The following is a 17,018-nucleotide window of genomic DNA, read 5'->3' as shown; positions in this document are numbered from 1 at the left end:
CCAGAATAGTGACAGATTTGGTAAGAGATTCCTGACTTTCAGTTGCATTGGCTAAGTTATGCTGATGCTGTTTATTATTACACTGAAAATGTTTGGCTGACATATTTCATTTGATGATAACTTGGCAGCTGACAGTTTTCAGTAAACTAAACATTTTTTGGTTTGAAAATTAAACATTTTTTATTTTTTTCCTGGTAGTTAATAATATTTTAACATAAAATTGCCATATTTCTTGAAAAATGATAAAATATTTACTACAACAACAGGGCACTAAATAGCTATCCTTCTCCTTCTCCTTCTCCTTCTCCTTCTCCTTCTCCTTCTCCTTCTCCTTCTCCTTCTTCTCCTTCTCCTTCTCCTTCTTCTCCTTCTTCTCCTTTTTAGCTTTGGGGTACCAGAGTGTTCAAATCTTAGTGGTAAGTTTAGATTGAATAATCTGAATACATCTCAGTTCCATGTTAAGTTCACTCTAACAACCAGCCTTTTATGAGCAGAAATGCAGTGCTGAAAACTGCAAAAAAGGCATCAAGGTTTGTTTTAGGAATACATAAAGTTAAAGTAACACACACTGTTTCTGAAGCATGTAATGGGAGAAAAAAGGAGAAACTGGATTACTGCATTACTGCATGATAAAGTCTAAAACTAATAGATTTTACTGCCAAAAATCATGTCAAAAACCATATTTTTAAATATCACAGTCCTATCTTTTATTAAAGCAAAACTTCCATGTGATAATGATTATGGCTATTTAACTGCTTCCTTCATTTTTGTGTGCCTTTTGAAGAGGACGCCTTGTAGAACATTTTAAAGAGCTGTAGAAAAGAAGATTGCTACATAATTTATTTTTGGTACACACAGTTCTCAAGTTATGACCCTAATGGACTCTTAGACTTAAGAGTTTTAAGTCACAACAGTTGTAAAATTAATAATCTCTTAAAAGAAAATTGCTGTTTTTCTTGAAAAGCAATCAACAGATTTACAACCTTTTTTGTGGCAGTTATTAAGTGAATGCAGTAGTCATTAAGTAAACACTGCAAACCACTGGGTTTGCTTAAGGACAAAGTGAACCAGTGGTTTGCTATGCACCCAGTTTTGCCAAAAACTGGAAGAAAATGCCGAGTTTTAGCAAAGCCGGTGTAAGATGCGATCATATGACCATGGGACATGCCAAACAACCATAATTGTGGTTCCCATTGCTGAGCACCCGAAGTGCATTCACATGGCTGTGGTGGTGGTGATGGAGCTTGTGTATTCAGGTATCCTGCAAAAACAACAAAAGTACTTATGTTGGTTTGGCAGGCCTTTTCAATAAATACTTGAAGGTGCTGTTATAAATTAAAGCCAAATCCTAGCTATCAAGTATTTTGACCACCCTACAATCATACATCTCTATTTATTGCGAGGCTATTTAGAACTTGGGCATTGAAATTAATGAAACTTGTGTTTGTTCTCAACTAAATGTTTAAACTTTTAGCATCCAAAATCACAGTTGTTTGCCCTTTTTTTAGACTAACTAAATTAGTATATTTCCTAAATGCTGTGATTGTGAAGGTTTATGAAGATTGGCTTTAAAGGTTTTTTTTCTGTTTTTCTTTCATTGGTGTCATTATTTCCCACTTAGGTAAAGGTAAAGGTTCCCCCGCACATGCGTGCTAGTCGTTTCCAACTCTAGGCGCCGGTGCTCATCTCTGTTTCAAAGCCGAAGAGCCAGCGCTTGTCCGAGGACGTCTCCGTGGCCATGACTAGACGCCAAAGGCGCACGAAACGCTGTTACCTTCCCACCGTAGTGGTCCCTATTTTTCTACTTGCAATTTTACGTGCTTTCGAACTGCTAGGTTGGCAGAAGCTGGGACGAGTAACAAGCGCTCACTCTGTTACTCGGCACTCGGGATTCGACCCGTCAAACTGCCGACCTTGTGATCGACAAGCTCAGCATCCTAACCCACTGAGCCACCACGTCCTGTTATTTCCCACTTACATATTAGCAAAAACAGCTAGAGAGGTTGCATGCACGCAAAAGGAACTAATATTCTGTGCTTTGTTTTTAAGCAATCGTAGAGAAAATATTTGCAGTGAATCTATCTTTTATAGAGGAGAAAATAAACATAGATGAAAATTCATTTTTCCACATACACCATAACCTACAGAACTTCTTGATATCTATACCCTATTCTCTTTCTCCCATTTAACCAGTTTTTTTCCCCCAGAGCATCTTCTTCATAGTTCTTATGTATAAATATGCATTATCAAGAGAGCTGCTAAGTCTGGGTATTCATAGGATAACAAATGGATGTTTAAATCTTTCCCTCCCTTTGAATAGTTCTGAAAAATCTGCGTCCAGAAATTTCATTCTTATTTTTCCTACTTGATGTGGACTTGAGATGTCAGCTTCTGTCTGATACAGTTGCTTGACCTATTTTCCTGCCACCCTATTTCGAGTCTTTTTTGTGGTGGAAGGAACCTCACATGTAAGATTAAAGTAAATTTCATACCAAAAGGATAGTTGGCAAAGCCGCATTCAAGTATGTACCACTAAGCACATACGAGTAACCAGCTAAGTTTATTTTTGTCTTCTTGAATATTTATACATTTTAAATAATAGCGCCTCTTCAGGAAAAAGATGAAGTGTTTCACTCTTGAATTTAGAATAAACACCATTCTAAAACGAGTATGCAAAAATTTAGAAATTGCCTCTGCAGATTCAATAGAGGAATAGCTAATGGGAAGAATACACCATGTAATTCTTGAGCCAAACTAGAGCAACAGTGTTTGATCGATAGAAATTTTGTGGCAGAATTTCCTAATTAACACTGTCATTCCATTTGCTGCAGTTTCTACAAACTAGAGGGTGCTGGGAACTGAAAGGATATAATTTGATCCGGTAGTCACACATGAGACTATCACAGCAAACTTTCAGGGACCAGACCAAAGGAAAGGAGTATTATAGCTAGCAGAACGACAGGCAGAGCGTTCCATGAGAAGATCTAGGTATGGAATGACATCATTGATGTCACTGTTCTCTGTTCAGAGGAATCACAAATTTGGAGAAATTTAGGCTTTCCTGACTCACTTGAAATCATTTCAGGTCTTGTCACTGTGTAAGCTGTAGGGTAAGGTAGGGCAGGTGTCCCCAACCTTGGCCACTTTATGACTTGTGGACTTCAACTCCCAGAATTCTGGGAGTTGAAGTCCACAAGTCATAAAGTGGCCAAGGTTGGGGACCTCTGGGGTAGGGGTAGGAGGCAGTGGGGTAGATTTAGAATTTCTATCCCTGAAGATTCTGCATTGCCCTGGTGGTGCAGTGGTTAGAATGCAGTATTGCAGGCTACTTTTGCTGACTGCCGGCTGCCAGCAGTTTGGCAATTCGAGTCTCACCAGCTCAAGGTTGACTGAGCCTTCCATCCTTCTGAGGTCGGTAAAACGAGATTGTTGGGGGGCAATATGCAGACTCTGTAAACTGCTTAGAGAGGGCTGTAAACCACTGTGAAGTGGTATATGTCTAAATGCTATTGCTATTGAAATTCTACTTTAAACGGTGGAAAAGATGCATAAAAGGAGTATGAGATAAATAAGGAAATGAAGATTCTTTCTGGTACTTCTAGCACCAGTTCAGATATCAGAATTTTATGGGGCATTTATTGAAAGCATGAAATATCACTAGATATTTTAAACTCTGAAATAACAGAGCACTTTTTTTTTTAATTCTGAGAAGAACAATTTGAGAATACTTGGCTGTATTTACCATGATTTTGATTTACTGAACAGCCTAACTGCATGTTTCTCTTCTAAGCTCATCATGCATTTTTAGTTTTTCATCTTCAGATAAAGACAATCTGAAATAGTAGCACCTAGTGAGCTTTAGCTATAATAATAATAATAATAATAATAATAATAATAATAATGATGATGATGATGATGATGATGGTGGTGGTGGTGGTTGGTGTTGGTGTTGGAAGGGACTTTAGAGGTCATCTAGTCCAACCCCCTGCTCAGGTAGGAAACCCTATACCATTTCAGACAAATGGCTGTCCAGTCTCCTCTTAAAAACTTCCATTGTTGGAGCACTCACCGCTTCTGGAGGCAGGTTGTTCCACTAGTTAGTTGTTTCTCCTTAGTTCCAGGTTGCTTCTCTTCTTGATTAGTTTCCATCCATTACTTCTTGTCCTGCCCTCAGGTGCTTTGGAGAATAGCTTCACTCCCTCTTCTTTGTGGCAGCGCCTGACATATTGGAACACTGCTATTATGTCACCCCTAGTCCTTCTCTTCATTAAACTAGACATACCCAATTCCAGCAACCATTCCTTATATGTTTTAGACTCCAGTCCTCTAATCATCTTTGTTGCTCTTCTCTGCACTCTTTCTAGAGTCTCAACATCTTTAAATGTATTAGAGATAAGATATGGAAGATTTGCAAAGATTTGAGCTAGATATTTTGCATTACTGGTATTTACTATTATTGTTACTAGTTTTACTTCCACTATGGGATTTTGCAAAGAACTGGGATTGTATTATTTGGGCCTATATAGGGTCTATTTAAGATTTTACTTAAGGGAGAGAAGTCTGCTTTCTAAATAATAATAATCTTTGACATATTACTTTACAGAAGGTTTTGAAAAGGCCGATCAAAGATCGTTGACACTTGTGAAAAAAATTGATTCTCAAAAGAAATCATGATCATAAAGCTCAAAAGAAAGTTTGGCTTTATATACGAATATTTTCCAGCATTGGAAAAGTGATATAACTAATGAGTGAAAATTCAGCACACTTAAAACTGCTCTAGTCATAAGAGACCTTTGAGGAATGGAATTATTTAGTGGATCCTGCACCTCACAAACAGAAATAAAATTGGCTAATTAAAAGTGGCATATTCTTCCATCAGCTGGGATTCCTGGAGGAAAATAGTAGTATTTGGGTAAGAGAAATATTATACAGTTGCGTGTCTGTCACTGGAGGATCTCAGGCATTGAAAGTGCTAACTCTGACCCCACAGGATCAGAAGATTCTGTCTCTTCCTGTACCATTAGCCTCAAGCATGTGCTGGACAGAAGCATGAACAGGACTTATTCTGAAGTTGCTCTTTCAGCAAAATTGACTTGAACGAGTCTCGTTGAAACCAACAAAGAAACTGTAAATACATTTCTGTATCAACGTGGCTGTGGCTCTAATGCTGCAAGGTACAGTGTGAGGTCGGTGGAGGCCTCCTGAGTATCAAACCAATCTTCTCAAGTTCAGGTTTATTTATTTATTTATTTATTTATTTATTTATTTTAATTTGTATACCGCCCTTCTCCCGAAGGACTCAGGGCGGTGAACAGGGCAATAAATACCAAAATACCAAAATACCAAAATTAAAAAGAGATTAAACCATAGTGCCCAAATACAATAAATAAATTACTTAAAAACAATAATTAAAACCCCAAACCCATCAGACCAGGCTGGCTTGTTCAAACAAATAGGTTTTTAGATCACGTCGGAAGGAGCGAAGGTCGGGAGCCATCTGGAGCTCAACCGGTAAACGGTTCCAAAGGTCAGGCGCACCCACAGAGAACGCCCTCCCCCTGGGGGCCACCAGTCAGCATTCTCTGACCGGTGGCACCCTGAGGAGGCCCTCTCTGTGGGAGCGCACTGGGCGGAGGGAAGTTGATGCCGGCCGCAGGTGCTCCCTAAGGTACTCCGGACCCATGCCATTTAGGGCTTTGTAGGTCATTACCAGCACCTTGAATCTCACCCGGAAGGCAACTGGAAGCCAATGCAGCTCACGGAGCAGAGGTGTAACATGGGAGTATCGAGAGACCCCCAACACAACTCGCGCGGCTGCATTCTGCACCAGTTGGAGCCTCCGAGTGGTCCTCAAGGGCAGCCCCATGTAGAGAGCGTTGCAGTAGTCTAACCGAGAGGTCACGAGCGCATGAGTGACTGTACGCAAGCCATCCCGGTCTAGATAGGGCCGCAACTGGCGCACCAGGCGAACCTGGGCGAAGGCCCCCCTAGTCACAGTTACTATATGATCTTCTAAAGAAAGCTGTGAATCTAGGAGGATTCCCAAGTTGCGAGCCCTATCTACGGGGGGTAATAACTCACCCCCCATAGTAAGAGATGGAATGATCTGAGTTTCCCCGAGATGCCGGCACGCACAGCCAGGTTGCTTGAATCTAGGCTAAAGCAGGTGGAAAAAACCTGTTACATTTAGAAAAGGCACATTTACCTTTTTTTTCTTTGGCAATAAAAGTTATGTGTCCTTTGAGGTGAGCTAGACTCCTGATGACTTCATGGACATGGATGTATAACTTTCTTTACAGGCACACAAAGGTGATTTGCTTCTGTTCTTTTCTGGGGTGTTTTTGACTTCCTGTTTAACCTAAAGTCCTGGGATTTTCTGGTAGCCTTTCATGAAAGCACTAACCAGGCTTGACAAGGTCAGCTAAGTGCTGCCACCTCCTGAAGCTTTTCTGCAATAACTACCTTACACCCCAGAACTGTAATTATACATAGTTTCTGGAACTCCTTTTTGTTAAGTTAGATGAATTTCAATAGTTTGAAAAGTAAATAGCATTTTAAGTGACCTTAACATAAATGTTCTCTCTAGATCAAGGGAGGCGTTATTAAACCAGTGACTCACATTTAAATTTTCAGCATTAAACATGTCTTTGTAAACCATTTCTAGACTGATTTAATATTTTCAGCTGCAAATTTCTGTATTACATAGTCATTATCTCATGTCTGGCCTTCTTTGCTCCATATATTTTACTTCTCACTATTTCTGTATGCAAGGAGATCGTTTTATATTTGACCTGCTTCTTGAAATACATGGCCAATATTATCAACTAAGAATGATCCCAATTTTGATTAATCTATCCTGGAACTAACTGATCAAGAGAAAATGTCCTTTATTTAAAAACAGTGGTTTTCTGTTTCCATTTTTGGTGGATGAAAACGGAGGTTGAGGCTTATCTGTCTGAAGTTTGAGTGGGCTTGTTAAAAGTGGCAAGAAGCCATGCCTCAAACTACATAAATATGAGAAGGGTTTGAGATCACTGAAACTTTGTTTTGAGCTTATTGTTGCATATTGTTTGGGGCTTCTCCAGTTTACAAATAGTCTATGAAGAACTCTACATGTTATCTACAGTCTCTGGTGTGATCTAATTCTGATTCAGAAAAATTTTGGTAGCATGCCAAATAGCATACCAAATAGCACATCAATTGCAACAAAAGAGAAAAGATCATTTTGATGCTTGTAAATGAAAATGTATGAATAAAGGGTCCTGGTCTCATATCAGTAACTATTTATTGCTACTCCAATATAGATATAGTTATATAGATGTTGAAAGTATTGGATATTCTTAATTATTCATTTGTTAAAAAATTTATCATTTAATAGGTTTATATCCACTTTTTCTGTATAGCTCAAATACATAGTGCTCCCTCCTCATATTTCTTCATAACAACAGCCCCAACATGACAGTTTTAAGTATGAAGTTGTTCAGTGGTAATTATTAAATCATGTTTTACACTGATGAAATTGAGCTTTGAGATTGTGGTTTGGATTGAAAAACATTCTTGGTGTAAGTATCCATTGTTTGCCCTGTTTTCAGATCTGTCAAATAGTTTCTGTATAGATTCAGGATGGCAGTCCATGTTTGTTATAAGTCTTCCGTATGCCATTTGTCAAACTGGCTGTGTAAAGTTGCCATTGCATTTTATTTTATCAGTATTATATGGGAGGAACTAATTTGAGGACCAAAGCTAACAAAGGGCCCCAGACCAGAGTGGTCAATTACAGTAACAATGCACTGATATTGACCACTTCTCCAAATGAGAGAGATTCTTGGTCCACTGCTACATTAGGACATGCATCATAGAGTTTGCAATATGCGTCTTTTGTCATTATTAATGGTTTTTCTGATATCTGCAATGTAAATATCTTACAAGAGCTCTTCATTGAATGTCTGCAAGCCTTCTAGTTCAAGTATTGGTCTGAGGAAGCACTACACTAAGGTCCTTTAGATGTTGCTGAACATCCACTAAATTAGCGATATCCATCTCTGATCCATATATGAGGTCTTTGTGAATATTTTACTTTTACAAGTTCATGATTCACCCAGTTTGGCAGGATACTTTTAAAGAAAAATAACAGTTAATCTCTAAATGAAGTATCCTGAAATATTTGTTTAACGAAGGGAATGAAAAATGACAGCCTATGGCTCATGTATAGTGTTGTAGAACAAACCTGTCATTTGTTGAAGCAATCATATGAACCAACCATGTTTCCTTATAGTTGATGAGTTTCAGATCCAGATTATTACTGTTTCTCAGGTGGGCTAGGAGTATTTTTTAATTTCTATTGGAAGCTTCACTATTATCATCATTCCTTCCATAAAAAAACTGATACTGAGGTTCAGAATAGTTTTGGGAATAATGTGTTATATGGCAAAACCAGCTGTTAGTTGGAGAGACGTTAGTTAATTAAGTGACTTCAAATTTGATTCCTGACTGCAAAGACCAGTGTTTATTGTTTAGCTCAGAGGTCCCCAACCTTTTGGGTACCAGGGACCGGTTACGTGGAGAGAGGTTTTTCCACGGACTGGAAGGGGTGTGGTTTTGTGTGTTGCCTGCATCCTGCAGATGGGGCTTTGCTTGTTTGTGCGGACCGGTTGCTGGCGTGCCCAGTACTGTTTCACGGACCAGGGGTTAGGGATCCCTGGTTTAGCTGGTCTCCAGTAATAATTTGTAGTTCTCTAAAGGGCAGCCTTATAATTTTTTTTGATCTTGTTCATCCATTTCATCTGTTGTTATTCTCTCTTTCTACTTCCTTGATCCTTTCTAAACATAACTGTTTTGTTCTGTCCATCATTCACTTGCATCACAATTCTAAAGTATGTTAAGTTTCTCTTTTCTGATCATTGCCTCAACAAAGCAGTTAGTCTCTCTAGACATGTCTGTCTCTATAATGGCTTCATTATGAAGGCCATGTTAGACTGGTTTCTAGTCAAACCTGAAGTTCAATTTTGTTTAGGGTTCCATTTTAGGCTGCGTTTTACTGTTTCATCCCATTAGTTTTTCCAAGGAGTCGAAGGACAGCACTTAGGCACAATTTCGAATAAGAACTGGAAAATGAAAATGATTCTGTGCTGTCATTTAGTAAGGTAAGGATTACGTGTTTGTATCCCACAAAGAGGTTTCCTGAAATTGGAAGATGGCATTTGGTTTTGTTGTAATTGGTAGCTTAGACTTAAATAATAGTAGAATGGCCAAAACCATATCTTCCTCCTGAAATATACTTTTTGGAACTCTCTGAAGTATAAAAATTATCTGTGGTTTGATGTGTTCAGGGATTCATTTATTCATTTCTGTTTTATTTTTGTTTTGGATATTGCATGTATTTGGATTTGCAAATTATAAGGTATAATTTGATACATGAGATTAAAAGCTAACATTTAGTCTCAAAAAGGCTATAATATCTACTCTAGAAAAGCATTATGTTTTCCTTCTCACAAGAAATGTTTGGTTATGTAATCTGATTTTAGAAATGTATGAATTGATTTTTTCCAGGTATAAATAACTTAAAAGAAGTTATGTAGGATGCTATCTGCAATTTTAAATTACTTTAAAATCCTAGCAACTCACCACGTAGAGCCTGATTATTGGAAACTACACAGAGATAAATACTGCTTCCTTGGCAACCATGCAGAAATGATTTCCCACTGTTTTCTTTTGAAACTTTTTTTCATTTCCCCATCTCCTTATTTCTTGATAGTCTGTCATATTTATACTACCCAGGTCTGACCCTGCTTACCTTTTTGTTTTTACAAATGTATTCACTTAATTTTATGTATATCTCTAATCTATTGATAGTCAAACCAATCACCATTCATGTTTATTTTCCAAATCTTTTTTTAAAATTTTTTAATTAGTTTTCTAATATTACATTTACATATTTGAAAAGCAACGTGGCGGCTGAGTACAATAATTCTAAATACATTTAGATATCATTAGTACAGATCTCAAAGTATTACAATAACTATTCCCTCTCTTTCCCCCTTAAGATATACTGTCTCATATTTAAATTAATACAATTCTTATTCTATCAATCAAATAAAAAATAACTTTCTAACATTTATCAATAGTTTTTAGTGTATGTATATCTTAATTGTTTTAACATTCAATCTTTTAGACAATCAATGACCTAATAATTTTTTCTCAATTTTAATTTTCCATTAATATTTAAATTTAATGTTTAATATTTATTTATTTTCCAAATCTATCGACACCATATGCACATATTAGTTTTATGTTTGTTTAACTCGTATAACATATCAAAGGAATTATAGCTCAATGAATATACTAAAATAGACAATTAAAATCTTAAAATTTACTTAAATAAAATAAACAATCATAGCTAAGGCACACTGGGGTAGAAACCAGGAGACTGTGAGTTCTAATTCCACCCCAGTCATGAAAGCCGGGGGAGGGGGGAGGACTTTGGAGCATCCCTTCTCTTTCAGTCCAACATACTTTATAGGGTTATTGTTGGGAAGTAGGAGGAAGAAGATGTATTAGGTAAGTTTGCTGACTTGAATTATTTATAAAAATAATGAGGGATTAAAAAAATCTAAAAAATGCTTATGTTGGAGATTTCCCATCATTCTCCGGCATTATGGAACCAACTGCCGGTTGAGCTCCGGACGGCATCAGACCTCCGATCCTTCCGTCGCGGGTTGAAGACCCATTTATTTGAACTAGCGGGTCTGGCCTGATGGGGGTATATGGGTTTTTATAGGCTTGTTTTATCATTCTTGTTTTAACTTGGGCATTGATTTAATTGTCTTTTAATTTTTGTATTGTTATTTATATATGCCCTGTGAACCGCCCTGAGTCCCTTAGGGAGAAGGGCGGTATAGAAATCTCAATAAATTAAATTAAATTAAATTAATTCTTCTATCTTATAATTCCCTGACCAATTTTTCCAATTATAAATGGCAAGTATACACATACAATATATTTGGATTAAAGTGCCCCAAATGATAACTATTGTATTGATTTTTTTCCCTTTCTTTTGAACAGGAGTTGATAAATGATCCTTTGTACATTGGTCTGAAACACAAACGAATCCGAGGCCAGGCTTATGATGATCTTCTAGATGAATTTATGGAAGCTGCAGTTTCCCGGTAATTGGTTATATTTCTGCAGTTTGTATCACTGGATGTTTTAAGAATTTATTGAGAGCTGGAAGGACAATTTACCTTATAAGCTAAGATGCATGTTTTTGCAGACTTACAAATACAGATTGTACTTGTGGCTCATTGGTTTATAATGTTGAGTGGTTGTGGATGGATTTACTTTTTTACAACAGCAAGAAGAAGTTGGGGAACCTCTCCCAATCTTAGGAAATATCTCTTTTTATCTGTTTTAAAAGTTATTTTAAATTTAAGAAAACCAGAATGGAATCAGAGTTTATTCTTATTTATTTTATTTATTTATTAGATTTGTTTACTGCCAATCTTGCTTTGACATGACTCTGGGTGGCTTACAACAATAAAATGCAACCGGCTTGCATTTACAGCTAGTTGCAGCAGTAATTGTAACATTAAAATTAATATTTTTGTCCATTGCTTGGTCAAGTGAGGTGCAGTCCTGGCTTATTTTCTTTAGTTGCTTGCAGAAATATATATTCCACATAGTTTCAAGTTAAATAAAAAAATTCAGAACAATGGTTTTGCTTACCATTTCATTAGAATATTAAAACTTGTTAGTAGCATATTTATTTGGCACAGTCTTTTTCTTTGGCAAAGAAATATATTAGGAAGAAACCAGATAATTGTGACATTAATTAGAAATTATTAAAAAATATTGGACCACACTGAAACTCTAATAGGAAAATTTAAATCTAGTATTTTTAATTTAATCAATTCTTGGCCTGTTGTTAATTCTTAATTGCCAACGGGACCATCTATAGTTGTTTATTTATAGAAATTCTTTTGCAAGTTATTCCAGTGTTTATAATCATTGCTGGAACGAATCTATATTGTTCTCTGTTTGCAAATTTGCTAACCCATCCAGAATTGGGTGAAACGATGTCAGGCTAGGAGTTCAGGTAAATTTTTATACCTGATAAAAATAAGCAGTAAATATATAAGTAGAAACCTCTGTACCTTTTATCTATCTGCTATGCTTGGGGTTTGTTTTAGAAAGTTATATGTTTTTCATCTCCAAAAGTTTTGTTTTTTTCTCATTAAAATATTAAAAATGTGTGATGTAGTCACTTCATGACAAGTCTTATTTACAAAGAGAATTTAAAGTTTAGAAACTAATCAATAAAGTGATGTTTGTTCCATAGTAAGGGAAAAAGAAGTGGCAAGATTTCTAAGAATAGAGTATTTTACACTATAGCAGTTTGGGCTTGCTTAGAAATTGAGCATAGATGAGGCGTATAAAATTGGTTTTCCATTATAACAATTATATTTTTTTTCTTGGAAAAATACATTTTGTTTCTATGAGTTATTTTAAGCTTTTATGTATCCTTTAGTAGCAGAGAAAAGCCTTTATTATATAAAGATGACAAGGAACATACATGGCAATTTGTAGAATGGTTAGCAAAGCAAGAAAATGTACAGAACATATTTCCTTATACTGTATGTCTAAGATCCCCAAGCTATTCAATTTATGGTAAATATCCAAGTTAATCTTAAAAAATAAGGTTTAAATTTTCTGTGTCCAATGTGCTCTACAAATAGTTTTTTTTTCCATTTTGGTATGGTAATGAGTTAATAAAACCACAAGGGCTGAGGTATGGTGGCCTTTTAAAAAAATTATTGAGTATGTAAATCAGGGATAAGCAGACTTACTTTATGCATGAATTATTTTCTTAGAATTTTAAGATCTACCTACCAGAATCAGGACTGCAAGCTGGGTTGAAAAAAACCTGAGGGAACAGATGCAAAAATCACAATTAAATGGTGGCTGGAGCCAATGATTTACAACCCAGAACAATACTCCATGGGAGGAGCTGCCTAAATGTTAACTCAGGAATTAGTTTTAAGTACTAGAAATAATGGACAAAATTCTGAATTTTGTTTCTGCATTTCAGCATATCAATTTAACAAAGAAAAAGTCTTGTTGCTACATTTGCTAAGGAAAGAACTGTTTAAAAGGTTTGCTTTGCTGATCTACGATCAGGTTCCAGTTGATGGTCTCTTTGTCCTAGACCAGTGATGGCAAACCTTTTAGAGAACGAGTGCCCAAACTGCAACCCCAAACCCACTTATGTATCGTCGGATGCTGAGTGGGCGTGGCCCATTGGGTGGGTGTGGCCCATTGGGTGGGCATGGCCCATTGGGCAGGCATGGCTGTGGTGGTAACGGCAGATTGGATGGGACTAAAAAGTTCAATCAATCAATTCCAACTTTACGAGATCTTTTGTTTTCCCACGAGAAGTTGAAATTGATTGATTGATTGAACCTTTGTGTTTTTTTGCACACGGCGGTGGAGGCCTAAAATGAAAAGGTTTTATAAAACCCAGCTGAAGGCCTAGGACTGGGGCGATGGCACGCGTGCCCACAGAGAGGGCTCTGCGTGCCACCTGTGGCATACGGCCGATAGGTTCGTCACCACGGTCCTAGACCTAGGAGTTTGGAGCTTGAGAGTGGGTTGCTGAAATAAAGGCTATTTTGTAGATTGGTTGAGAGAGTACAGAGAATACATGGAGTTTTCATCTTTAAAAAAAAAGCTTATTAAATTATTGTTTATTGTGCACATTACGTGCAAGTAAACATAAAGAGAATTTCAAATAACTGGGGGAAAGTATGTGACCTCCCTCACTCCCTCCCTCCCTCTCTCTCTCTCTCTCTCTCCCCCCCACACACACACACACAAGCTGCTAGCAGCAGGTTTCCCATCAGACTAAGAACAGAAGGAAAGACAACACTGATCATGAAAGACCCCCATAAGAAAATAGTACCATCCAACTATCAGCCAATATTCAGCCTCCCCACAACATGGAAAGTCCTATCAGGTATCATAGCCGCCATGCTACAGGACTATATGGGTCAGTGCACGAGCATAGCTCAGAAGGGCATTGGGAACAACATGAGAGGCTCAAAACACCATTTGCTCATAGATAAAGCACTGGCCAAAAGTCTAGACAGTACAGCAGCACAATTCAGGCAGCACAGCCTGAATTGAAGACAGGAAGGCATGCAGCTCAATGACACACACATGGATCTGTGAATGCCTGGCACTATCCAAAGTCAACAGGATACAAGGGACCTTCCTCAAGGAGATGCTACTGTTCTGCATAGGCCTGAACACCCTGTTGACAGTGAGGACATTCGGATGTCATTTGGACTGGAGAAGTATGGCTGGATGGTAGTCAAGGGCGGGAAGGCGGTTAAGATTGGTGGACTGGAACTATCTGTGGGCCGCAGGCAAGTACCGGCCAATCAATCAGACATCACGGTAGTAGACAAGGATCAGAAGGCAGCATTGGTGATAGATGTAGCAGTGCCAAGTGACAGCGACAGCAGGAAGATGTATGAGAAGCTGGAGAAGAACCGGGGCTTGAAGGAGAATGTGGAAAGCAAAGCCCAAAGTGGCCCCCTGTGGTTGTAGGAGCCCTCGGGGTTGTGACTCCTAAGCTGGGAGAGTCTCCTAAGCTGGGAGAGCTCCAGCTGCTCCCAGGAACAACACCAGAGCTCTCTGTCCAGGAGATTGCAGTGCTAGGAACAACTAAGATTACTGCACAGAACCCTCAAAGTCCCAAGCTTCTGGTAGAGGACTGAAGGTTGAGGGGGACTGCATGCCATCCATTGGGGTGAGAAGGGATTTTATTATTTTTTTAATGAGATAGGGTTCAGCTCAATCACCTGGCAGTTCTTGGAGTGCTGCCCAATCTTTTTTTCCCCTAAGACCATTTGATTGATTTATTCTCTAGCACTAGTCAGCGTCTGAAAAATCTACCCGTCAATCCCTGCTTCTGCACTTATAATCAGAATGATTTATACATACCTGTAAAGAAGATTAAATCCGAAACACTTGAAAATGCATTGTAAAATAATTATAGCTGCTACGTTTCACAAATGTAATACTCATTTGACACCAACAATGGGCGTCTGCAACTAACAACTTAGAAAACCTAGATAGCATATCCGGTTAGTAGCCCAGTTTGCTATTTGACTCAAGAGACCAGTTTTGAACTGGTCAATCAACAGGGTTGGGCTTGTTGCCCTCCCTCTGTGCTTCTTTTTTTTCCAGTCAAATAGGCATTCAGCCAGATGATGCAAAGAGCAGTTATATATGCATCTAAACAATCATTAATCAATCAGTCGATCATTTTTTTCTATTATATCCTGCCTTTCTTATAAGGGCTCAAAGCAACATACATCCTTCTACTTCTTTTTTGCCCCATAACAACAACCCTAGGAGAAGTAGGCTGGGCAGAGAGAGAGAGAGAGAGAGAGAGAGAGAGAGAGAGAGAGAGAGAGAGAGAGAGAGAGAGAGAGAGAGAGAGAGAGAGAGAGAGAGAGAGAGATCAATTGGCTTAAGTCACCCAGTTTGCTGCACAGTTTGGGATCATTATGTATTAAGAGTCCTAAATCAAAAGGAAAGTTGCATTTGAGCTAACCCCAATTCCTCTTTAAATATTTTAACATAGGAAAGTTGAAGGAAAGTAAAGAAAGAGATTGGCAAGACGTATGGCTGTAAACTGTATGACCATTCTGTGTGGCCCATCCTATATCCAATTTCAAGCCTTCATATATTCAGGCAGATGCATGAATGAATAACAGAGTAACGAGAGCTGGAAGGGACCTTGGAGGTCTTCTAGTCCAACCCCCTGCTCAACCAGGAAACATACCATTTCAGACAAGTGATTGTCCAATCTCTTCTTAAAAACGTCCAGTGATGGGGCATCTGCAACTACTGTGCTTTTTAAGTAGATCCACTTGATTCCTGCAAGTAGCTTTTTCCTTGGAAAGATTTCCTGCAATGCTAAGCTCACTTATTCAGAGCTATCTTTTAATGTCTCAGCACTTATTCCTGAGTAAACATGTAGGACAAGGGTGTCAAACTCAATTTCATTGAGGGCCACATAAGCATTGCGGTTGCCCTCAGGGGGGTGGGGGTGTGTGGCCAGGGTGGGTGTGGCTACTGGGTGGGCATGGCTGGAGTGGGTGTGGCCTACTGGGTGGACATGGCCAGCTTTACATCGTTTGTGTCAAGGGTGCCTGTAGGGGCCTGGCCAGGAGTGGGACAGCTTTGAGGGTCTCTGGCAGAAGGGGGTGGGACCTGGGCAAGTGCCAAGGCATGGTCCACTGGAGGAGCCTCACTATTCCTCTCAGGCCATGCAAGGGGGGTTGGATGGTGGTGTGGGCTGGCCGGAGCCCTTCGCAGCAGAGATCAAACACCCAGCCCAGCCCTCAAGCACCCGTGGCACCAAGCCCAGCCCCACTTCCCCAAGGGGTCGCCCAGCTGCACTTACCTCCTCCTCAAGGCTGCTGCTGCTGTGCTCGCTCTCCTTAGCCAGGTTGCTCATGATAGGTACGAAGGCAAAGTCAGAGGGAAGCCCATTCCCTCTCCATGGGAGGAGACCAGAGTGCTGTGAAAATATTTGAGATGAGGGAGGGAGAAAAACAGGTAAGAAACGCAGCTGGGGAGGTGTCACCCTTCGTGAGGAATGAAGAAATGCACTATCGCCTGGAAATGGTGGGCTCTGGGGGAGGGGACACCATGAGCAGCGTGAGAGTCAACATTACCTGCGCAATGCTGCTCGGCTCCCAGCCTGCCCTGTTTCAGCAGGCAGCAAGGCGCTCTCCTCACAGCGCCAAGAGGCTGAGTCAGGCGGCGCAAATATGAAAAGAACCACCACGCCGCCCAGCCCCCAGCCTGCCCAGTTTCGGCAGGCAGCAAGGCACTCTCCTCACAGCGCCGAGAGGCTGAGCTGGGCGGTGCGAAGCTCGCCAGCTTTGCACCTTGCTGCCTGCTGAAATTGGGCAGGATGGGAGCTAGGCAGCATTGCACTTCTCATC

At 39.2% G+C, this 17,018-nt stretch overlaps 1 protein-coding gene across 2 annotated transcripts in view; it reads left to right on the top strand.

The window, feature by feature from the left end:
• The window catches only part of ME1 (malic enzyme 1), a 136,328-nt gene that overhangs the window by 58,262 nt on the left and 61,048 nt on the right, over positions 1 to 17,018 (top strand). For both annotated transcript variants that reach the window (XM_081314926.1, XM_081314925.1), the window contains one exon: positions 11,062 to 11,165. In XM_081314926.1, the coding sequence (XP_081171052.1) occupies positions 11,062 to 11,165 (104 nt within the window). The remainder of the gene's footprint in view (positions 1 to 11,061; positions 11,166 to 17,018) is intronic.

This window comes from Vipera berus (assembly GCF_964194415.1).
Source record: "Vipera berus genome assembly, chromosome: 1".
Taxonomy (NCBI): domain Eukaryota; kingdom Metazoa; phylum Chordata; class Lepidosauria; order Squamata; family Viperidae; genus Vipera; species Vipera berus.
This window is presented reverse-complemented; position numbering and strand designations above follow the sequence as displayed.